Here is a 24,363-nt window from a genome sequence, read left to right as displayed (position 1 = left end):
TATATAATCTTTAATATAATTAGATGTTTAAGGACACAGGAAATACATATAAAATAAATTAAACATTATATATATTTACAATAATTTTATGAAAATATGTAGACTATTTAATTAATTTTTAATTTTGTAAAAAAATTTTTTAAACTTATTTTTATATATAATATTAAAGTCTTACTTGTCTGGTACATTGTTTAATTGGACGAATTATATATACATATGTATAGATATGATATAATATATATATATATATATATATATATATATATATATATATCCATAATTAGTTTAATTATATAATGAAAAATATCATAATCTTAATAATTTTGTAACCATTATATACATAATTAATAAAAAAACTGTCTTTTTAAATAAATATCCTTTCTCTCACACGCTTATGCATCACAGATCACAGATACACTTAGGTACTTGGTTCTCGGACGGCAAAAAAAAGCCTCTTCTTATGAATTATTATTATTTTTCATGCTTTTAGTGCTTTCCTTTTAAGTACGCTTTTGTTAATTTGTTTTACATAGTCACTATGCAGTACACATAAAAAAAATATGTAAAAGTATAATTTATATTATTGTAAATATTCACATTTCGAAGTTATTTCTCATCAAATTTGGGATAAGTTTTTTCGCAGAGAATATCCATTGTTATAACCGTATGTTTTTTTTGATTATCCATCAAAAAACAATTAATTTTTCACAATATCGGAATGGTTTTCAATCCTGCAATAATTAAAGCTCGATTCACAGCTTTAGATACGACTTAAATATATAATATTTTATATTTTTTAAGCCGTTAATTGCGGTGCAATTATTTGTTGGGTTGATTGTGTTATGCGTGGTGCTATAACAGGAAGTAAACTTACTTTTAAAGGTGTAGGTGTCATTTGTGTGATAGAAGTTTGAGCACCAGTGGCGCGGATGGACGAAGATCTATCTCTAGTGTGTCGTTTAACATGTTTTGCTAAATGGTCACTTCTCATAAATCTTCTTTGACAGATAGGACAAGCAAATTTCTTTTCTCCAGTATGTGTTCGTTTATGTCGTGACAATTCATCACTTCTTGAAAATCGTCTATTACAATCTTCGTAAGGACACGAAAATGGTCGTTCACCTGTATGAGTCCGTGTATGAGCTTTCAAATGAGAAGATTTAAAATAATTCTTGCCACAACCTGGATGTTCACATTCATAAACACGACGTCGTATGGCTGATTCTGGAGTAGTTATATTTGATGTTGTAGGTGCAGTGACTAATAAAAGAGGAGCTCGTGGAAGAACCAAAGGAGATCCTAACAATCCGGTTACCATGATTGGTGCAGGTTTTGGTGCTAGTGGATGTAATTTTGGTTGAATAATCTCGCGATCAGTATTTTTATTATTTATAATAATCTCTTCTTTTCGTAGACTCATTTTGAATTTAAGACTCTTCAGTATGTTCTCCGATTCCACTGTATTCTGCCGCGCGGTTGGTTCGGACTGTAGATTGGAAGTCTGTTGTGAATTATGTGGAATTAGTTGTGAACACATTGTGGTAATCTTTGGTATCAAGTTGGCAGGACTGTAGGTACCATCTCGATTGGCACGCATTATCACTGATACACGGGCAGGTTCTGGACTCGGGGGTGGTGTACCATCCAAGAGTAACTGTTAAAAATAATAAAAATAAATATAAATTTGATAAATTTCACTTCTTTTAATATTTACATTGATAAACATTTTTAAATTGATTGATGAAAAAAATAATATGTATGAATATATTATTAATATATAATAATGATTAAAAAAAAAAGATGAAAGTTTATGATTATAATTTAATATCTATATAAAAGTCATTTAGAATAATGTGAAAATTACATTATTTTGAAACAAATACCGTCAGAAGGTATTATTTGCTCAAAGGATAAGCAACAAAAATGGTGTAAAAGTGAATGCATGCAATAAATGAGGTCATCTTGCAAAACAACTCTATAAAGCATGCGCACATACGTCTTATAATATACATGAGAGCGATAAAAAAAAAATCAAAATGAGATAGTTTTGTAATTAAAAATGAGCACAAAAAAAGTCTTTGTCAATACTCACTTTTGCTAATTCACATTGTTCCATAGATCGCCTTTTTCGAAGAGGTTCATCTTCTTCCGAATCAGAAGGTTGAGGAGTTGGAGGTAAACCAGGCCGAGTAGTTCCATTGTTACTTTTCTTTATATTCATATTGGTCTTTGCTTTCTGTTGAAGTTTATCTCCCAAAAGTGCTGCAACGCTAAACGAAGACTGAAGTGGTTCAATCTGTAGAAAAAAATAAAGAAAATTTTTTATGAAATATTTTGAATTTTGCAGAAATAAAAAAATTAAGTAATTAAAATAAGGAAAAAAATCTATGAAAATGATTCTGTAAAAAATGTATGAAGTAAAAAAGAACGAAAGAAAAAAAAATATATAAGAAAAAAGAAATAAAAATTAAGAAATGTTATAATAAAAATTATATATATAAAACAGGATTGGATTGTCGTTTCCAGCTATGTTCATATTTCGCGGGCAAATTAGTCAGTCACTGCAGTGGCGGTACTTTTAATTCAACATTCACTTACGTGTTTGAATTGGGGTGAGGCTGGTGGTGAAAGAGGAGTTTGATTAGTATCCATTTTTTTAGAGAAAATGTAGCACGAGTATATAGTATGTTAAAGAGGCTCGTCCGTTGACGAGAAAATGTACTCTAACGTATACGATATTTTTCAAACGAAAAGTAGCTTAGGGACGTAATCGTTGAACGTCTAGTAATGCAATGAAGCTTTCTCAGGTCGGTTGGCTCGGCATGCTGTGCTGATCGTGTGTGTGATCATGCGGCGCGCTTCACTTCTACCAATCGTATGGAGGGGCTCGTCGAAATCAACCAATCGGAAGAGTACTATCAGCCGACGACCGCGTGATCACCAGCGTGCTGTTCACGTGCTCGCTGTCTGACTTGGGCCGTGATCATGACGTCAGTCTGCGTGGCGCGCTCGGTCGATACGTCATGGTATCACTGCGCTCACTAGCGTCATGCAGTTTCAACCCTCCTACACCACATTCTAAAGCTATCTGACTCGCTCTCTCTATCTCTTCGCTTTTCTCTTCCTGCGACTGTTCGTCGGTATAGTCTGATTGCGATAGAACACTGAATGCGATATGTACTTCGTAAAAGCGAAGTATTGCAAGGCGAGCCTCCGAATTGTCGTTTTGCCACTCACTTTTCCCTTTTTGTCCCGTTGTAATGTGAGAGTTTTGTAAGTTCGTAGAATAAATGTTTATTCTTATAATATTATGTTTTTATGATTTCAATTCTAATCACTTTTCCATGTTCATTTTTATTCTTTTATTCGAATATATTTAATAGATGAACGAAAAAAAATAAATTATGTTTTAAGAATATACCAACATCTTTGTCTTGATGTATCTATAATAAAGTTTATAACATTATATTTTGATATTTATCACATTATTGCTTTTAAAATTTTTTCTTTTTATTTCTTTTTTATACGAATATCATGTGATATAGTAAAAAAATCAAATAATTAAAAAATATGGAAATAAAAGTGAAATTCTCGAATTTTAATGAAATTGGTGCAATTTCTTATTAATTGTACCGATTTGCTTACTTTGCAAGTAATTAATTCAAATATAATTGATGTTGAGACTGATGTTGGTTTTTGACTTTTTTGTGCCTTTTCTTCTATCATTCTCTTATTTTTTAACATTCTCTTTCGCAATTCTCTTCGCAATAAAAATTGGTAAGATGGTCCATTGAATATTTATATCGAAATTCGTAATTGTATTTGTTTAAAATATTTATTTTTGAACAAAAAAATGAAGATATTTTATTTTTCATAAAAGAATAATTAATTAAATAAACAAAAATCGAATCGTTTGTTCAATATTATATTTACTAATTCATTGCTTCATATTTTTTTTCTTGAAAATATTTCAATTTTTTTTTCTTGAAAATCGTACATAGCATATATATACGCATAATATATCATCGGTGTCATTCGTGGATACAGGAAATTATCTATTACAATTCTTAAATAGATTCTTCATAACAAAAAAATTGTTTTTTTTTTTGATAAATCCATTTTTTTAATTGTGATTTTCTGCGATATTGAAAATACGGAAATTTTTGTAAAACAAGACAATGTTCGTGTTAATGGTTATATATTTATATAGCGTACTAAAACAAAATGGAGTTATTGAGAGATAATTAATAAACTCACAAACAAGAGTCTGACAACTAATGTTTATTGCACGTCATTAATCTATTTTATTATCTTGGCTTTTTTTCTATCTTCGAAACTTGTTGTGAGAGTCACTATTTTCTAATATTATATATATTTATTTCTTAGCTTTTATAAAACTTTTTATGTTCTTCGAATTAAAATTCTTTTTTTATTTCTAATATTATATAGGTCAATAAGATTATGAACTTGCGAAATCCATCTATCCATTATCACTGTTAGTATAATTCATTTAATATGACCTATTTAGTTGTTGCACAAGGTAAAAATAGACGAAGTTTAAAATAAAAAGATTTGTAAAATAATGAAATTATGAATTTCTTTTTGAAAATTAATTAGATAAGTTATTTTTTTATTTGATAAAAATAATGAAATTCAAATTATGAATCCTTTAATGGAAGAAGAGGCTCTTAAAAGGCTTTTCGACTTAATGTCGTCTTAATGAAATTCGTGAGATTCGAATTATTCAATATTTGAAGTCGAAGCCGTTGGAAAAAACATTCTACGTCATAATCGGCTTTGAAAATGGAGCATCCCGTAGCAGCTAGTTATTTAATCATGTTCGGTATAGGGTGACATACATATAATTCTTACATATTCTTATCAATGTACATGCAACGGTATCGTAACAATTCATTAAAAATAGGTTGATCTGTTGTATTGTTCAGAACAAATAAACATAATATCGTTTATCGACAAGTTTTCATATTTATGATTATCTATAGATTTTTGTGCGGAGCAGAAAATGTGATGAAATTATGAACGCATAACAATCTTGAAATCATTTTGCCACGTTCTATGTGATTTTCTACGTATATTGTGTATATCCATTGGTTTCTTATCGCTATTTTTTGAGCAGGCTTCTTATCACGTAGCAAGCAATCGCATGGAATATTACTATGTAAATTCTTTTCCCTCAGTATTCTTGCGTCTCTAGTAATTTTATCGTTCGATATCTTCATCGTTCTCTGTGTATTATCATTCTGGTTACAATTTATATTGGTAGAACGATTAAAGTAGATATTTGATACACCGCTCCATACTTATTTACGCTGGTGTGAATAATCGAGGACGACATTCCCACGAATAATCGGCAAACATGCCTGTACAATTAGAAGGCTAACAAGTGTAAATCACTTTAATTGTTTCTTTCATAATGAAATGCTTATCGTAAAATTTTACTTGTTATTTCATCGTACCTTTATCGGGGTATGTTATAGTGCGCCACGAATGGTCGCTTTTAATAATTTTATAGTCTTTAATTAACTTAATATCGATTCTCGTGAGGAGCACGCGTCCCACCGATTTGACGAATGTAAAGACAACGAATGTTCACGATAGACAACAAGGGAATCATTCGACGAACTCGTGATCGATGATCGTAGTGTGCGTCTTCTGTTCATGCTTTATCGCTAGCTTCGCTGTTAATTGTGCAAAAGTATCTTTGACATTGTTTTTAAAATAAGTATCTAGTAAATGATCGCGAAAAAAAGCATCCGCTACGATTAATCGAAAGTTCCAAATTATTGTCACCTCCCCCCTCCACTCCCCCCTCCATCTAAAGGATAATATATCGTATAAGAACAAATTTCGTTCAGAATATTCGATCCTGTATCTCCTCCTATCTTACTTTCCCCACGGAGGGCTTCAAGGCTAGCCACTCGGCCTTCTCCGATCTTCGTATCAATGTACTTACTACGTATTGTTTTGCAATCCTAATTAATATCATGATCGAGGTAACTAAACGTTGTACGCATTTCAAATGCGTACGAGGAGGAAAAGCAGTGTACAAAAATAGCCATAGTGTTCAATACGTGTCAAGAAACACGCACGAATAATAAAATGTTTGGTCTTGATAAATTAATTAAAGGAAATATGAAAATCGTATCTCAAATTTGAATTTATATTTTATTATAAATTTTAAATTCCAAGATTTTTAAATTAAAAAATTAAATTTTTTTTAATTCAATTATTAAAGCTAATTGACACATGGATATTTTCTTAATTTTTTTAACAAATATTATAATACGTAAGTATTTAGGAAATATCAGATTTTTTAGCGAAAAATATTTAATAGTCTAGTAATTGTTTTTCTAATATTATGATCAGATATATAATAAAGGAAAGACTGATATTGACAAGATTTTTCATTGCTTCCGTTCAATACCGATATTTATCTATAGTATATGAGTTATCAAATAAAGACAGAGATTTACAGGCGTTCGATGTTTTTTATTTAAAAATCTAGAGATAAACTTTTCCTTCTCGTTTCGCGTCAACACGAAGGCTCGCCTGCATACATTCGTCGATTCATTTCGTTTAAAGAATTGCCATGTCATTCATGTTTTTGTTACACTGGTATTAACGTGTTAAATTATTCCATAATTATTACTTTGGAAAGTGTCATTATCTATAAGAAAAATTTTAATAACACATTAAAAATAATAGCATAAAACAATAGCACATTGTTAAAATTAATATCTTTATTTTAAAATCTGCTATAATACCAATAATGCCTGTTTCATTTTGCAATCATTTTCGTCTTTTTTAATCTTCTCTTTTCGTCATTAACTTTTTATTCTTTGTGCAACCTTCAGACAATTCTTCGATAAAATTACAACCATTCCATCGTTTATGCATCGTTTATAGTTTCTTGTGTGGAAGTGTAATTGTTGAAAATGTCATTTTATTTTTGGCAACGCCACTGAACGAATTGTTCGAAATTTTCCGTGTTCATATCATAGAATTTCGTATTATGTCAGTAAGTATTTAGAATTATGACTCTTGACGGATTTAGTTTATATTACAATACATGGATTATGAAATGTATTGTGCATTTCTTAGACAGGTCATAATCTTTTGTAAAAAGTAATGGCATAACCACGGTAAATCAAAAGTGTTCACAGTCAAATCAAAAATGGAGGACAGAATTCGTATTGTTGACGGAGATATATTTGATATATTACAAAATTCGGTTGCGGATGCATTTGGTGCATCGTTTGAATTCGGTCGCGGCTCTCGTCCAAAAATAGCATGTATCGGTAATAGTAGTGGGAATAATTGGTCTTTGACTTGTTTACATTCGAAGAAACGATGCCATGTAAAAATTGGATCGAATTGAAGATACCTCTCATCCATAATCGAAGAAGCAAATAAATATAAAAGATAAAAATGTTTCCAACTTTGGAATAAGAATTTTGAAAAAATACCGACAATAAATATATTATACTTATAGAATAAAAATGCAAATATTTTGTCAATTTTTGCTGATTTACTATTTTGCTTACTGCATTATTATAACATATATATTTTTTTAAAATTATGATATATCATATACTTTACAATATATTATATATATTCAATTTAATTTAAAAGAGTTTAGTTTATTTTAATATCAAGATATAATAGTAAAATTTAAATTTTATTTACACATATCGTATATTTAATTCTAATATATCGTAGTTTAAATGAAGATTTAAGATATAATAATTATTTTAACGAAAAATAAATTTTTGTCGGTATACATGATATCTTTAATATCTACTGTTGTCCATAAATATAAAAAATCTTACCAAATCTTAATTATCATATGAGTATGAATTATATTATGTTTTAAAATTGTGCTATTCTGTCATAGATGTCGCTAAAGATCTTTTAAAGGTTGAATAATTATAATTATTTTTCATTGCAAATTATTATAAAATATATTTTTGTATTGAGAAAGCTTAAGATAATTAAGATAATACTATCATTGATTGATTTCGTTTAAAATTATATTTTATTTTCTATTTATGTATATTTATGTATTTTATCTATTAATTATTAAATTTATTGTATAATGGAAAATATCAAATAGAATTATTAGAATATTGTAGCTTCTTTTATCAATATTTTTTATAATTTTTTTACATTCTTTTAATTTGAATTTAAAATAATTGATGTCTTGAGCATATTGGCAAACTACTGCCATCTCAGATAATCGATCATATTCTCTGTCGGTAAACGTATCTTTAAAATTTCCCGCTCTCGAGAGCTGAACTGGAATAATGGGCGGAGTTTATCCCCTCTGCAATTACTCCACTCCGTCGCACGTAGTCACGCTGCATTTGTAGGAGTGGGGGTTGTTTGGTATCGCGTTTGTTTAGTTGCTCGCTGACAGCGGCCGCGGTGCGAGTTGTCGTGGTGCGTGTGTACGTTTTTCGTCGACACTTGTGCGTGTTTAAAAAAAAAAAAACGCGAGAATCGACTTCAAAGCACGGGTAAGAAGGAATATAAGATCAATTAAAAAACAATTCGAAGCCATCGAACGAGAAAATATCATTTGTCAGCGACATACATTGTCCGGTGATCAGAAAACGTTTTTTGTGCCTCTCGAAGTGTTCGTTATCTCTTTGCTTTTTATCTCTTTATCCTGGCTTTATTGTCTTACAAACAACCTGTTTCGTCTAACACCAATTTCGTTGCGTGTGCTGTGTCATTTGTTATATGTCGACGACGTCACGACGATCTGGAACAACCGATTTTTGTCTCCTCGCGTGTACCTGCAACGATGTCAAGCATGTCGACGTTGATTTGGTGATGGCAGAACGCAGAGGATGTCACGCCGCAAGCAGAGCAACCCAAAACCACTAAAACGTGAGTCTAACCAATACGTGATTCCTTCTTTTTTCCCATATCTTTGCTTTCTTTCGTTCAGCAATATATTCGTGTTTCGCATAACGCATGTTAAACCGTATTCGTCGCGTGCGATGAGGTACCCGGAAAAACGGGTTTCTCGACGGCGTGCTTTTAGCCGGTCGCCACGTTGCTTGACAGGTGATTGGGTGTCTTTGCTTGTCAGACCGCGTTTCCAGTTAGCGTTTATACACCGTATAAAATGTCTCGTCTGATTCATATCACTTGTAATTCTCTCAAAGACAATAGCCCTTTCCGCCATTTTTATCGTCATCTCTTCGTTTTATCTTTTCGAACGAGATTGGTACTACATCGTGTGTCTAGCCAATCAGCGTTCGCATCGTGATCTTATTGGCGGGAAAATACATTGTTTAAAAGTTTGATTGTTTCAACGAAGCGAAATACTAAGAAGATATCGAATTGAAATTTTCCTTTTAAAAAATTAATCGCAATTGCACAATTTTTTTTATAATATCGATTGATTCGATTGCTAAATCATAAGACATTGAGAGAAAAGAAATATTGTCATACGACAAGTTCGTTGATGTCAGCTGACCTTTTAAGCTCTTGCTGGGTCACGTGGTTGACCATACATACAGCGCTCGACCGCGTGCGTACTCTAATATTATAGATATCGTTATGTTCCACGTTTTTTATGTTAATTAATGGAAATGATGTAATATCGTTACATATTGCAATTAATATTTATTAATACAATTATTAACATTTTATTACACATTGAAGTATCAACATGTCAAGTTTATATTATATTATTTTTTAATATATATTACACACACACACACACACACACACACACACACACACACACACACACACACACACACTTAGGATAATCAAGTATACAGATAAAACAGATGAGAGTAGGATATGTTAAAATTTTGTGTTAATATATTTATTTTTGTAACGTATTGCGTCTTCACTTTACTTAGAAATATTTCTATATCGTTTTTCTATCGTCTAGGGCTCTCTTATATTATTGTTATTTATATTCAATCGCACAACTTTTAAAGTCTAAACCATCAATACCGATATCGTTACAAAACTTGTTCCGGGAAGTTGTTTACTAAATTTACTGATACGGTAAATGTATTCATTCAATAAGTATATTTGCTAATCAAAGTATGACGCATATATTAATTTATAAATAACGAAGTTTAAATTTTTATTAATGGAAATCTGATTTGATAAAATCATGCAAAAACAAAAATATATCAATTTAGATAAATAATTTTGTTAGCAATGTACGTAAATATTTGATATATGATATATAAATATACGCGTGTCAATCACATAAGTTGTAAAAGAAAGTTAATATAGAATATTATATCAGTTAATAAATTGATATTTTTATTAATAAATATACATTTGATTTTGATATTGTCGTTTTATCAGTGTATTTTGTATTGTATTCAGCAAATAGATTTTAGAAAAACGACTACATTTACTAAATTAATTACTTGATTACGGATTACCATAACATTTTATATTCGAATTTTTTAATCATATTCGATCCCATACACGTGGCGAGTAATTACATTCAGATTTTAGACAAATTTAAACTCAAACGATTACATAGGCGAAGAAATTTCGATTTCGACACTCTTCGCCATCTCTCCCCACAAAACTCGTTTCCTATTTTTCCCCCAGCCATCTCCGCGTCTATGCTTCCTTTCTCGTATCCCTTTCGACGAGTATCTTACGCAATCGCGGACTCCATTCGCGACACTGGTTTAACCGTAGCGGCCACCAATTAAATCCATCGAGTTCCAAGACCGTCGTCGATCGTATCGACGATCGCGGAACGGGGATCGTGGCTCATAAGGATCCTGGGCTCGAATTCGTATCGCGTTGTATTTATATACGTTTCTCGATCTCGGTGTAAAACCGATCGAGGCCAGACGAGATCGCGGGTGCCGATCCCGGGCTTGGATCCTTCGTCCCCTCGCCGCCCTTGTGTCGCGGCTGGATCACGTGGCCCCCGCGATCACGAAAGTTGCCGGCCACTTTCACGTGGCTCCGACTCGTCGAACCAGCTGTCTCTCCTCTCCTCTCCTCCATTCCTTCACCCTCCATCGCCACGCCGTTTTCACGGTTTCACGACGACGATGACGACGACAAAGACGACGCGCCTTGTTATTCGCCCCGTATCCACTTCTCGCTCCTCCTCCTCCTCCTCCTCCTCCCCTCCTCCTCTCCGGGAAGACACTATTTTTTTTTCTTCTCTCTTTCTCCTTATTAGCGATTCGAAGTTTTGCATAGGCACCTTTTTCTCACCTGGACGTTAATGTCCTTGTAATTATTGGCTGGACGCGTCGGGCCACGCGCGTGACTGCTAATTGGGAGCAACGGTAATTGAGTTAATAACGAGCAATCTTGGAATGGGTAGGCTCTTTTCGTTTTGGCTCTTTGTGGTCCTCGGGGTGAGTTAAGATTCGATACCTGTGTTGTTGATTTGAATATCGGTCAGTCACGAGACGGTCAGTCGAAGTTTCGATTATTTCGAATTTGAAATCGTTATTTTCGAGGATCGTCTTTCCAACATCGTTAATTTTATTATCGATTCATTCGATTTTGTAATGGAAACGAAACGCGTAACAATAAATTAATTCTCCAATTAGCGATGTAAAATTTCATGAAAATTTATGCACGTGTTCTTCGAGTAAATCTTCACTTCTCCGCGAAACGTTTCTCTATTATAAAATTACTAATTTCATTAGCAGCATTAACGCTCAAAGAATCCGAAATAGTTATTTAATTCATCTACGAGTTTATCGAATAAATAAAGAAGAAAAAAAAAAAAAAAAAAGAAAGCGTCGCACCGATTTCAATGCACAAATACAAATGTTACGTTAAATCCAGCGGAGGAAATCAAAGTCCAGTATTGCAATAATCCAATTAATTATTTGTTACACGATACGATAATTGCAGGAAAGAAATCGGGAAAATTTCCTCGGCCTCCGACGGCGGCGGTGTACGTGCCTGAAATTCGCGACAGTGCACCGCGATCGCCTTAAAGATTAACATATCTGCCGCTTATCGCCGCTGAGAGCTCTAAAATACGCTCGAGCCACGGCACGGTCGGCCGGTTGCGCAACCAAAGTTCGCCGATTTCGGGAAAGGACGCGCGCGATTAAACGTTTATACGAGAGATACGTCCTTCGCGGAAGAGGCACGGTCCCCCGTGCGCGAAACAACCGATAACCAAAGCGATAGATTGCAAATAATTGACGTCACACCCGATTTTTTCTTATCTCCTCGCCCGGCCACGAACGCGCCTTTCTACGTTTTTTCTTTCGAATTCGACTCGCGCTCGGCCTTCGCGCAAGATTCCACGCTTCCAAGGTAGATACCCGCTTTTATCGTTTCCAATATATCTGGTGGGCAAGTATATAGGGGAAATTGTTTTACCTTTTTGGATATCGGTGCGTCATCATGCACCGACTCGTTATTACTAGTTTCTGCGAATATTCCCGTTCGTTGGTAGAATCCGATCGAAAGAAACGCCCGATAACGTATTTTTGCTTATTTCTCTCTTTCTTTCTTCTCCTTCTTTGAGAGGGAAAGGATGAATCGGCGAATCGCGATACGAATTAGAAATTTGCTAATGAGTTTGAATATTGTTTTTTTTTTTTTAAAAATACTCGGTGCATAGATGTTTACTCGCGACGATAATTCTCGAAATCTATCTTCTCGAAATATAATGTATCGATTTAAACAATCATTAAATTCCAAGATGACCTTCTCCTCCCTCTCTGGATCCGCGGTGCGAACAAATCGAAATGTACCCACCTCCTTTTGCCTTATGTATCTCGATTGATATTTTTCGTCGAGTTAACGCATTGTCGCGAGTTATCCTCGGTGTGGAAGGGTCGAGGAGAAGGCCGGATCCCCGTCCACTTGTATCGCGTTGGTAATCGACGATTCCAGGGATAAAAGGTACCCCGTGGAGAGGCAGCAATCACCCCCCGTCGCGAGCACCCGTCAAATTAATAACCAATGATTTTATATGGATGTTTTATTGAATCGTGTTGGCCGTAAATAATATCCGCAGTATCGGCTCGTTTCGACCGGACGCGAGGGTAAAATAATCGGGAGAAGGGAGGCTCGTTTCGTTCCTCTCTTCGACCTAATTTAACAAATTTTCAATGGAAAAGCGCTTATACATTTTCAATCGACGTTTTCCTTCCTCGCTCCTTTTCCAATAATTCTCCCTTCCGATTTATTATTACATGTCTTTTTTTTTTTACGCTTCGCGTTTTACCAAGATTCGCTTATCACCTTTGCCGCTGTGTCGCATTCTTCACGTTCTCTACGTTGAAAAAACGAGCTCTCGGTGTCGTTCTCTCTTTAGAATATCCTATTTAATAGAATCGAGGATTTCGATCGGATACCACCACCTGTCCCTACGATTTATATGAAGACAACGCAACGTCGAGAAGATAGCAAAAAAAAAAAAAAAAAAAGAAACAAAGAAGAGAGAGATGGTCGAAACGGTTAATTACGTTTCTCGGAATCGCCGTTATAGCCGCGCAGGGAAAGGAATTCAATTGGCCGGGTGAAGATTCCCGAAATCTCGTGGTCGAATCTATCGGTTGTACAAAGGGGCACACGCTTCCCTCCGGATCTTGAAGGAAGGCACAAAAGCGAAGTCGCAAATTCCGTCGTGGCCGGTTACCCGCGAACAGTCGTCGCGGCTATCAGTGTCGATCGGCCGCCGGTGTGTGCAATGAGCGGGTGACGTGAAAGGGAAGAGAAAGAGAATCAGAGAAGAAGAAGAAGAAGAGGAGGAGGAGGAGGAGGAGGAAGAAGAAACAAGAAGAGGAGGAGGAGAAGAAGTAACGACACGAGAGTGCACAGGCGTCGTCCTGGATGAAAGTGGAAGGAAGATGAAAAGAGTGAGAAGAGGGAGGAGAAAGAGGAAGAAGGGACGAGAAGGAAGGTCCATCAGCGTCCCTTATCTTCCTCCTCGCCCGGGTCCCCCTTATTCCGCGCAAACGCATGAATCCACAACCGGCGCAGATGTCTCCCCCCAATGTTCTCTATCCCTCTCGTTTTCCCCGGTTCGCCAACTCGTTCGACCTCGTCGGGCCCTCTCCTCTCTCCTCGCCACCTTCGGTCCACCTTCTTTCGTCCTCTCCCCCTCGTGTCTTCTTTGCGAAGAAACGCACGAGAGACAACTATCGCACCGTTGATCTCGTCTAGTTAGCCCTTCTCTTCTCCCGATCCTCTTCTCCCGTAGCGCGGATCTCCTCTCTTCATCCCCATTTTCTCTCTTTTTTCTTCTCCTCCTCCTCCTCCTCTTCTTCTTCTTCCGCTCCTTCATAGTTTTCCTCTTCTTATTCAGCAATAGCACGTACGCTCCCCGAGCGTGGTCCCCGGTGGTGGAGCCAGAGAGAGGAGAGGCCTGGCGTGTGTACTCGTTTCGCGCGCCCTGCATCCTTGCTGCCTTTAACCGAGCGCGAGAGGAACCGATACAGGCGGTTCTCCCGACTCGGCTCATAAATACACGGCCGAGGAAGAGGCGGCTGAGAGAGAGAGAGAGAGAGAGAGAGAGGAGAGAGAGAGGAGAGACAACGGGGAGGAAGGGCGAGCCTACAAATTGCTACACCGCATTGTGGTGTCACTCCAGCCTGTTACGACACGGCCCTGGCATCGTTGGAATGGTGTCTGCGAGTTCTCCTCTTCTCTCCCTTATCCCGTCCGCGTGTGTTAGGCCTCTCTCCTCCTCCCGAGGCCTCTTCTTCCGTTGCCTCCGGTGTCAACCAGCCTTCGTACCACCTTTACACGCGTGTAAACGCGGCTTTACGCCGATAACCGCGATGTACCTCCCGATGCCGGACACAACTTTGCCCCCCTTTTTCCTTTTTCTCGCCCCTCTCTCTCTCTCTCCTCAACGCGTTGCTTCTACGTTTCTTCTACGTTCCTTGTTGTTCCGAGAATTTTTTTTCTTCGATAGCCTACCCCCGATAAGGGCTTTAATAGATTCGTGGTGGGAACGCGGTTGATGCGGCCGACATGTGTTTCGTGTTAAGCGAAGAGCTCGCCTCGAGTTTCTCTCTCCCGTTTTTTCTCTTCTTTTTTTTTTCTTCTTCTTAGTTAAATCGATGGAAGGGAACGATCGAAGGGAATTCCTCGCTTTATTAATAAATCCCTTCCCTCCGTTACGCTGCGTTATTCAATCCCTCTCTGAATCCCCACCTCGAACTCGAACCGCGCGGCAGGAACATCTGTTTCGAGAAGCGTTTCGAACTACTCGAGGCGGAGAGGGGTGTATATATCTGTCGAAACGAAATCAACAGTCGATAAGCCGTGACGTGGTCGCAAATGCGGATATGATTTCGCGAAAGTGGTCGGGAATGGGGCGAGACACATGGTTGCTCCAAAAATGGCACAACCTCTCTACGTATACATACATACATACATACGTATACATGCAACAGTTGCGCACGTGTGGAGAAGAGAGAGAGAGAGAGAGAGAGAGACACATGGCCGCAAAAAGGCCTTTGCGAATCGCGAGAGGCACGATCGAGATAGGATATCGGGCTGGCATTCCGAGTGAATATTAGCGTAATGAGCTGATAGCCAGCGATAGGAGATTTCAACCTGGCGATCGTCACGTTCGTACGATCCGCCGATCAAAAGCGGATCGCGACGACTAATCGACAGTGCGCTCGTCCAACACGGATGGATATGAATAATCTCGGGTCGAAACAATGCGCGGTTTATGGATAAACCGTATCGACGAGTTCTTTTGTCGCGATCGCGGCACGAGGAAAGGAAAGGAAAAAATCTGATGGTCCCGTTCTAATTATCGTCGGCCCCCGCCGTATCTACGGGATCTCTCTTTCGAAACGGCATTGTTCGCCTTTTTTAATCGCCTCTCTCGGTCGCTTCCACAGTTTCCGATTCCTTTCCTCGAAGATCAAATTGGCCGATTTCGAGCCAATAACGATTTTTTCTCCTTTTTTCTCGCTAAATTAGGGGAGATTTATTCGAGATTTACTCGCTTCCTTCCCGTCCTATCTTCTTCTTCTATCATTCTTTTTTTTTTTTTTTCTCTCCTCCCTTCCTCTCTTTTCATCGAAACGAAGTAATTTGCCGAACGATTCCATCGAGTCGATCGAGTATCGATCGAGAACAAAGATAATAATCAGAAACATACTTCTCGAGGAAGAATAATAAGGAATATCGGCAAACTTGGTTTTGTTCAATCGCGCAAAGTTCGCACAGCAGTTCCGAGTTCCCTGTCCTATTACCGTTGTCTCTGGCCTCCTGGCGGCGGTTTTAGGGCCCCGATACCAGGCAGATTAGCCTCGCCACGGAGCGTCTGCGTTTTCTCAAGTCTCGAGATAAAAGCGGACAGTCGGAAGCCTCCTCGTCTCTCTCCTCTCTCCCCCTCTCTGATCGCGATACACGCTCGCGTACGTACGTCCACGTTGACGTACGAGACCTAATACGGGTGTAACACTTGTCCCGCTCAAACTTGTATTTGCGTAGTAATTGTCCGTAACAAAAAGTGTCGCCCATCTCGGGCGACAAAGTGTAACGCATCTGCCCGACGCATGTGGAAAATAAGCTTCGTTTAATTCCTCTCTCTCGTTAACGAATCATTCGTGAAATAACGGCTCGCCGGTGAACGCTCTCGTCGATAGCAATTAACCGTAATTCGCCGCGATATAATAATTCGTTTCCGAATTACGGCGTAATTACGATTCTTTTTTTGGGAGGGGGCCGATCGCGGTTGAAAACGAACATCCTCCTCCCTTTCGCGCTGCATGCCCTCCGGAATTCTTAATTAAAATTATTGTTAAAGCTATTTAAGCGGGCCGAGATGCAATAAAAGTGTACCGTTTTTGGTGGCGCGCAGGCATGAAACGGCAACTTTTGCCAGCGCCTTCCAAATATATCGCTCATTAGCGTTAACTGATCGGAACAACGAGAGAGTTTCTTCCTCTCCCTTTCTTCTTCCACGGCGAGGGAAAGGGACAGAGGGGAGAGAAACCGCGGAGAGAAGATCGCATCTGATCTCGGGGCAGCTACGATTTGGCCGTTGTTGTTGTTTCGTTGTTCGCCACGGCCGAAATCAGATAATTGTCCCGGTTTCGCAACTGGGGTATTCCGCGAACGATTTCCACGCGATAGGCTGTGTTCGACGCGTCTTCTTTTTAATTCGCCCTCCTCGCGATCCCCGAGATGAGATACATTCTCTGGAGGAGAAGGATAGTAGCGGTGGGTGGTACGCGTCAAAGAATCTCTCTCTCTCTCGTCTCGTCTCGAACGAGTTCTTTTGCGAATTCTTTTTTTTTCTGGAAAAAAATTGAGACTCGAATTCGATTAATAATAATAGTTGATGGAAAATTTTCGAGACGACGTTTCTTCGTAACCATTGTTAGCCACGCGAGAGGGAAGAAAGCGTGCATTTACTTGGCGTGTGTCATTTCTCAACGATTTCTGCTGCGAGGTCCCCTTGCTGGTTCCCCGATCGGTCGAGGTATCTCTCGAGTGCTCCTTTTCTCCTCAATCATCGGGCTTATCCGTGCCTCTTCAGATAAGAGCGGCGCCTCGGTCATTTCGTGGCAGTACCGGCCTCGAATTCTCCCGATCGAGATAACGTGAAATTAAGGACGACCTTTCGATGGCAATTAAACCAGCGGACGAAGGCTGTCCGAACGAATAAACGCCTCGTGTCCTCCACGTTTTCGGCCACGTTGCCCCGATACAACGCACGCGAGCATTCTTCCTTCTTCTCCTCCTTTGTTGGAGAAAAAGTTGCCTTCTCGAGCTGCGTCTACCGATTTTCATCGCAACTTTTTTAGTTTCAAACAGGCTTTTTTTATAATCTCCGTTATATTAAAAATACGCGATTATATTTGATTATAAACTCGAGTAGATCAACTTTGGCGAATTAAAAAAAAGAAAAAAAATACTCTTAATCTCTAATTAATTAAAGTTTCGAGAGAAAGTTGATTCGAAAATCGATCGTCACCGATCCCCTTACGCACGACACGATCAATTTCTTCCGCAAGAAATTAATTGCTAATCGCAAAATCCACACGAATGATAAAATCACGCCGTTCCACTCCATCGTCGTGACGATCGGTGTAAAGGGTTTACGAGGATCGTGAGGAGCCTCTTTATTTGTTTCCAGAAGCGATACCGGAAAGCGTTTGGGAAGGAGATCCGAGCTCGTGTCTCGTCTCGAGTGCACGCCGCCCGTAATAATATCTTGTTTAGCCGGACAAACAACGGCACGCGCGCCGCCGTGTCTGAACAGACCTAATTGCCGGCCTCGTATTTGCTCGGCAAACACCTTCGGCACACCTTCGGCTACCTTTCCCTGTCCTCCTCCGCTCGCCGCGTTCCACCTAGTCGACCCCGGCCGTGTCTCGCATTCTTCTGTCGGTGAGGACGTTGCACGGAGAGAGAGTCGGAGCTCACCTTCCGTCCGCGATAATTGTCGTCACGCGATTCTTCGTTTGTCCTCGTAATTCAACTCTCCTTCCTCCTCCTCCTCCGTGTTTCCGTGTCGCGAGCCAGATTCGCTTGTCGTCGTTCAGATACCATCCGTTCCTCGCGAAATCGGGGATGGATGTCTCGAGGATCCTTGCAATGGGAATTTCGATCGATGTAGCACGGTTACACGGACGAATTGGTTGTTTTCGAATATTTCGATCGTGGGAACAGGTTGGAAATTATTTTTCGCTAGATTATTTCCACTCCAGTTTAATTAATCCGGATTAATTTTCCCATCGAAAAGAATTTCATCTTCTCGAAACCTTTTTACGAACATTTCAGCTGTGTGGGTAGCTTTTTGCGCTCTAGGACCTAGATAAAATATCTCGACAAACTACCAAAAACTACGATAATTTTCCACGCGTGTATATACACAATATCGCGCTTGCATATCTCGATCGGGAGAAGCGATTCCGGAGTAAGCAAATGATCGCGAGGTATGATCGCGAGTTTGTTCTCGCGTTTGGATAGGATAGGGCCGGATATCGGCCGTAAAATCGTCCGCTCGTCGGCCTTATAGCCACGAAATTGCCCTCCCTCGATTTCGTGCAGACGTGGATGCGTGGTCCGCGAATCCCCCTCCTCGAGATGCATAGATAAGAAGATGGAACGATGCCGCTCCTCGGTCTTTCTTAAATGTCCTCCTTCTCCGTCTTCGTCTTTCTCTCTCTCCTCTCTTCGCTCGCTGCCACCCACGTGCTCGCGCTTTAAACAGCGGTGTTCGATCCAGCGTGGGTTCAACGTAATCAGTCTCCCCCGAGAAATTGATATTCGATCCCGCTCGAAGACGACGAAAGACAAATTGGCTTGTTGGCTGGGCTCAAGCTGCCGCGGAAACTGGGGAGATGATTGGTGGTTGGGATCTCGTAGTGAACTTTTCAACGCGTGGAACGTCGTCGGGCGTGAAAGGATTCGAGGATTTATTTATCATGTTATCGGTATCGACGCCCGTTTAGTAGCGGCAGATACTCGTAGAGATACATCATCGCAACAATTGGAAACTCTTTTTTTTTTCTCTCTCTTAATTTTCTTTCCCAACAATCGAGATTCCAACGCGAACATTTTATCGCTAGGAAAAGTTAGAGAGTTATGAAACTTTTTGAGAAATTTAAATCCTTCGCACTCCGTGTTTATATTCGACAAAGTTTTTTTTCATTCTCGATCGAAGTGAAAACATTTTTCCGAGGATGTATTAACGTTTCACTAAAAAAAAAATTTTGAAAAAATCTATATATAACATATATTACGCACGTGTATATAGAAACTAAAAGAAAACGTTGTAACAAGAGAACGTAATACTAATGTAAATGTGCGTAATAAAACGTAGGAAAGCGATATACGAGTGCAAAGGAGAGAGAGATACACCAATTTTCCGAAAAAAAGAAAAGAAAACCGTGATCATCGTGGAACGAATCGTCATTTCATTCGGTCGACCCGATGATACGAAGAACGGTGTCGCTTCGCAGGCGAAGCTCGCGTCTGAACGCGGAGGTGTCGGCATACCGCGTTACCCAACCCGAACCGAGAGAGAGAAAAAGAGAGAGAGGGGGGGAAAAGGGGGGACGGGTTATTTGCATAGGTGAGGCGCGCTCGAATCCGTTTCGCAATCGTTTTCGCCCTCTGAGCGGATCCCTCCCCTCTAATCGATCTAACCCGATAGGAGCGTTAATGGTACGTGTCAGTGTCGATCGGCAAGATCGATCGCCGTGTTATTTTGACAACGGGGTTGCGCACGGCCGCGGCGTTAATTAGATGGAACGTTGCCGCTTGTATAGAGGTGTCAGCGCCGCGTCGCTGATCGCGCGACCGTGTTACCTGGCGCGCCTCCTCCTTCCCCCCACGCTGCGAGCATATCCGCGCCTCTCGTCGCTTCTTTCGCCCGGCGTCGACACGCGGAGGCTCGATCTTATCGGGCAGATATCGGCGAGCGTGTCGGAGAGCGTGGCCGACACACAGCAGAGGTGAGGGCAAAGAGGGCCCGTTACGTGTACGCTCCTCTTCTCCCCCTCCCTGGGACGAGGTTCTTTATTTCGAATAAGTTTCTTTCTTTCTTTCGTCCCGTGTTCGACAACGGAGAAATTTGGCGTGGAATTCGCGAGAACGGTGTGATTTGGTGGATCGAGTGGTGGTCGAGATGATTTCGATCGAGAGTTTTAAAACTCTTTGCACACTCGTATATGCCTATTAATATAAATATATGCGTAATATAATTACATTCTAGGGATGATCTTGATTGGTTTTAATTTTAATTTAAATAATGTAAATAAAAAAGGAAAGGGTTAAGTTTCTCGCGGGATACGTATGTAGGTCGGGATAGCGGTATGGAACAGGAAGTGTTGAAACGATAAATAAAGGAAAAAAAAAAAAAAAAGGAAAAAAAAAAGAAGGAAAAAAGAACGCATTATCAATTTGTATCATCGATCGTAAAACATTCCGTTCCACTTGTGTTTCTCCGACCGTGTTTCGAAGAGAAGTAACATTCGTTAATATCGTCGCTCAACTCGAGTCGTGTGTATAATTGTACGTAAACATACGAGTCGCGTTATCGCGAAATTCGAATTAACAGCAGGGAATGTCGAACGTGTAATATTTATATTTAGGAAATGCGAAACGTAGTTTTCGTTCGACAGTAGTGTATACGCCGTTCCCGCGCGAGCTTCGGCTCTTCGTTGGAAGAATTTCGAGGCGAGGATCGAGGAACGGAAAATTTGATCCGTCGAAATTTTTTCCTCGATCGTCCGCAATGGTATATATAGGCCATTCTCGTCGGTTCTCGGCTGGTGTAATATATGGATACACGTGCACAGTGGAAGGGTTTTGAAGCGAGAGTTGGCGATATACGAAGCGAACGGGACGCCGGTTATCGGCCGCGAATCTCTCACGAGAAAGGACTACTGTCTTCTCGTCGGCTCTCGTAAGAAGATGCACGTCGCGCACCTTTTGCACGCTCGGTTCGGGCATGGTATGCTTGTAACCGCTTTGATTCGAGGCTAGGATCTCGAAAAGAGGGGTCGGCTCGGCCGCGATAGGGATCTTGAATCGTGGGGGGAAATCTTTCGGATGCGTATCGATGCGCCTCTTCTCTCTCTCTCTCCCCCCCCCCCCTCGCCTTTCGTGACGTTCCGCTGCGTTTATCGGTGTTGACACCGTATCGACGTAACCACGTATCGGCGTTAAATATCGTGGGACTTGGCTCACGACGATTACGCTCCGGTTTATATAGTCGGATTATCCGAAATGCGGTTTCGAAATCGAGGCGAGGGGAGTGGAGGAAGTTTAGATTCGAATAATTCGAAGGGATGCGGATTTTAATAATCGTTTTTACTAGACGTTAGATAGATGATTCTTTCGAGTGGACGATTTTCAAAAATTGCGAATTTTCGCGTTTCATATACATCGTAACGAGGGAGAAACATTCGTAATTGGAGGATAATGGCGCTCGATCGAAAGCGTTTTCCGCGTGAGAGGGTCGAGCCTTTACGCTGTGAAACTGTTCCACCGCGCGCGAGATTATCGCGGATAGTCAGAAACAGACGGACGCTGGCGGGGGCAACCGAGTCGGTTATCATTCGCAGTTTTATCAGTCTCCGCATCGTCTGGGCTCGCTCTCTCTTTCTTTCTCTCGCTTCGACGCAACCCCCTTCGCTTCCTCAACCCCCTTCGCTTCCTCAACCCCCTCGAGGCAAACTCGGTCCACGGCCGGATATCCGTCGACCCTCGTGGGGATCTTCCCCTCCCCAGCAATGGATCGATCGAAAAAAAAATCCATCTCGCGTCGAACGGGATATATTTTTCTTCTTTTTCGCGAAAATTTATCCTATCTTTTTTCGCTTGTCCAATCTCTACATTCCTCCTCTAAAAAAAATTCGTCTCGACTCGCCTCGAACCGATCGACTCTTCGATTTTTTTTTTCCATATTAAAATTCGAAGAAAGAAAGAAAGAAAGAAGGGAGAGATTAAAATTCCGATCGACTCGGTGAAAAGTAATAAAAGGTTCCGCGGAAAAAGAAGCGCGGTATCCGACCCTGCGCGCTTACTCTCTTTCTTCTCGAGCCGTGTGCACTCGCTTTATGCGCGCCTCTGCTCCTCGTGTGCGCGCGGGAGTCCCCGTGGTTGGCTGAGAAGAGGGAGAGACGAGAATCCTATCTGGTTAAAAATCGTCTGCGTGCCGCTCACTTGGTTCCATTCGCGACGTCCGGCTTAATGCATTCCGCGAGATGGAAACGCGCGTCTCTTGGTTCGTCGCCGGCCTCGGCCGATCGATCTCCTCGAACGTCGTCGTCGTCGTCGTCGTCGTCGATTCTCACAGTTCGGCCCCGATTCTTATCGTCGCTACACGGAAAAGGGGCCAGGGAAGGGAAGGGGGGAGGGCACAGGTGTGGTCGTTAAATCCGTTAAATCGCCATAAGTGACCGGATCGGTTGAAAAGAAACGGTCCGCGTCAGGATCGAAACGGGCGTCACGGATAAGGGAAGGAATGCCTGGAGATATCTCGCTTTTATTCCCTTTCTATGTTTGGAAATTAACCGGTGTTGTCCGTCCCCCCTTTCTTCTCCTCGGAGCGGACTCGAATGGATTCGATTCGCTCTGGATTCCTCTCGTTCTCCCCCTCCCCATCTACGCTTTTCGTAGGTAGAATTGGCCTCGGTTTCGAAAGGAAAAGGAAGGAAAGAGAAGAGGCTGGGAGATTTCGATGTATCGCGCGTATTATCGCTTCAAACAGACTGCGATAAAATTATCATCCAATTTGTCAGTCTTCTCGAACCTTACCGGTGAAGAATCCGGTGTCGATGCTTCTTCGTCTCTTCTCCTGTTGCACCTGTTACTTATTTATCCGATCACCGTGCCGAAGAAAATCTCCTAGCTCGGATATGATACATTTGTGCTCTTCCTCCTCGTGTGCTTGTGTATACGAAACGGTAATTTGGCGCTTACCTCATCGGGGCTGTAGCGTGGCCAAATGTGTTGTGTAGCCGGTGATCTCGCGTTGATCGTTGGGAGCAGGCAGTCCCTTTGGGGAGGAGGCGCGTTCCGGCCATGAAAAGAGGACGAAGAACAAGAACAAGAATAAGAGGAGGAGTAAACGAGCGTGGCTTGGACGACGACCACGACCACGACCACGACGACTTCGACGTGTCGAGAGGGATAGATGGAACGGAGAGAGAGAGAGAGAGAAAGCGTTCGATCGAGAGAGAGAATATCCTCCTCCTCTCTTCTCTCGGTGCACCGATGCAATATGCACGCGATCCGGGTTTTGATAATAAAGGGAGCCTTATGCAGGCACGGCAAGTGTGTGTTTATGCGAACGAGGGTGAGGGGCGATAGGCGAACAACTCCTCGAAGAGAGGAGCGAGAACAGCTTGAAGTGTGGTTGGCCGCGACGAGGATGGAATAATAGAAAGAAAGGAGAGGAGACCGTTATCGGTAAGCACAGACTCGAAGTAGTAGTAGTAGTAGTAGTAGTAGTAGTAGTAGAAGAAGAAGAAGAAGAAGAAGGAGGAGAAGAAGAAGAAGAAGAAGAAGAAGAAGAGTGGCCGCAAGAAGAATGCTCACAATGCTGTAATTTCAGTGTTTGATCTTCCCATCTCTCTATGGGGGTATTATATGGGTTCTCGGTGTGCGCACAGGTTACACGTACGGTTGACGCGTGTGTTGGCTGCGTGCGTATGCCTGTCTGAGTGTTCGAGGGGGAGGCCACGGTTTTATTTTACCCGCATTATTATTCCGTTGGAGATCGCGCGCTGATCCGTGGCCGTTCCACGGCTCGCCAAGGCAAACCCCGTGGAGAGAGCACCGCGCGCTTATTTATGGATGGATTCCCTTTTAACTTTCGGCAGGATCGCTCTGTCTTCCTTTCGCGTTCCGCCTCCCCAACCT

General features: G+C 40.5%; 2 protein-coding genes and 2 long non-coding RNA genes across 6 annotated transcripts in view; 2 read left to right on the top strand and 2 right to left on the bottom strand.

Annotated features, from left to right (window-relative positions):
* Window positions 1-455: 455 nt before the first annotated feature.
* On the bottom strand, window positions 456-3,300 carry LOC100869404 (uncharacterized). Of its 2 annotated transcripts, XM_086915750.1 has the most exons (4): window positions 2,599-3,300; window positions 2,093-2,296; window positions 875-1,654; window positions 456-731 (listed from the first exon to the last, which is right to left on the bottom strand). In XM_086915750.1, the coding sequence occupies exons 1-4, from the start codon at window positions 2,650-2,652 to the stop codon at window positions 726-728; spliced, it is 1,044 nt and encodes a 347-aa protein (XP_086771876.1). In that variant the 5' UTR covers window positions 2,653-3,300; the 3' UTR covers window positions 456-725. The 2 variants fall into 2 exon arrangements, with proteins under 2 accessions (XP_086771876.1, XP_003697229.1); XM_003697181.3 differs by having other exon boundaries at window positions 560-1,654.
* Window positions 3,301-3,912: 612 nt separating this feature from the next.
* Window positions 3,913-5,637, bottom strand: LOC147656373 (uncharacterized). Of its 2 annotated transcripts, none has more exons than XR_015294590.1 (2): window positions 5,478-5,637; window positions 3,913-5,397 (listed from the first exon to the last, which is right to left on the bottom strand). It is a non-coding gene; the product is annotated as an uncharacterized LOC147656373 (long non-coding RNA). The 2 variants fall into 2 exon arrangements; XR_015294591.1 differs by having other exon boundaries at window positions 3,913-5,381; window positions 5,478-5,633.
* Window positions 5,638-6,908: 1,271 nt separating this feature from the next.
* Window positions 6,909-7,652, top strand: LOC147656372 (uncharacterized). Its single transcript, XR_015294589.1, has 2 exons — window positions 6,909-7,039; window positions 7,123-7,652. It is a non-coding gene; the product is annotated as an uncharacterized LOC147656372 (long non-coding RNA).
* Window positions 7,653-8,421: 769 nt separating this feature from the next.
* The window catches only part of ush (Zinc finger protein ush), a 164,622-nt gene continuing 148,680 nt past the window's right edge, over window positions 8,422-24,363 (top strand). Inside the window, exons 1-2 of the mRNA XM_012491381.3 lie at window positions 8,422-8,537; window positions 8,836-8,913. Coding sequence (XP_012346835.1) covers window positions 8,874-8,913 — 40 coding nt within the window. The 5' untranslated portion in view covers window positions 8,422-8,537; window positions 8,836-8,873. The remainder of the gene's footprint in view (window positions 8,538-8,835; window positions 8,914-24,363) is intronic.

This window comes from Apis florea, unplaced genomic scaffold (assembly GCF_048593485.1).
Source record: "Apis florea isolate Af1SG1 unplaced genomic scaffold, ASM4859348v1 contig_3793_pilon, whole genome shotgun sequence".
Classification (NCBI taxonomy): Eukaryota; Metazoa; Arthropoda; class Insecta; order Hymenoptera; family Apidae; genus Apis; species Apis florea.
This window is presented reverse-complemented; position numbering and strand designations above follow the sequence as displayed.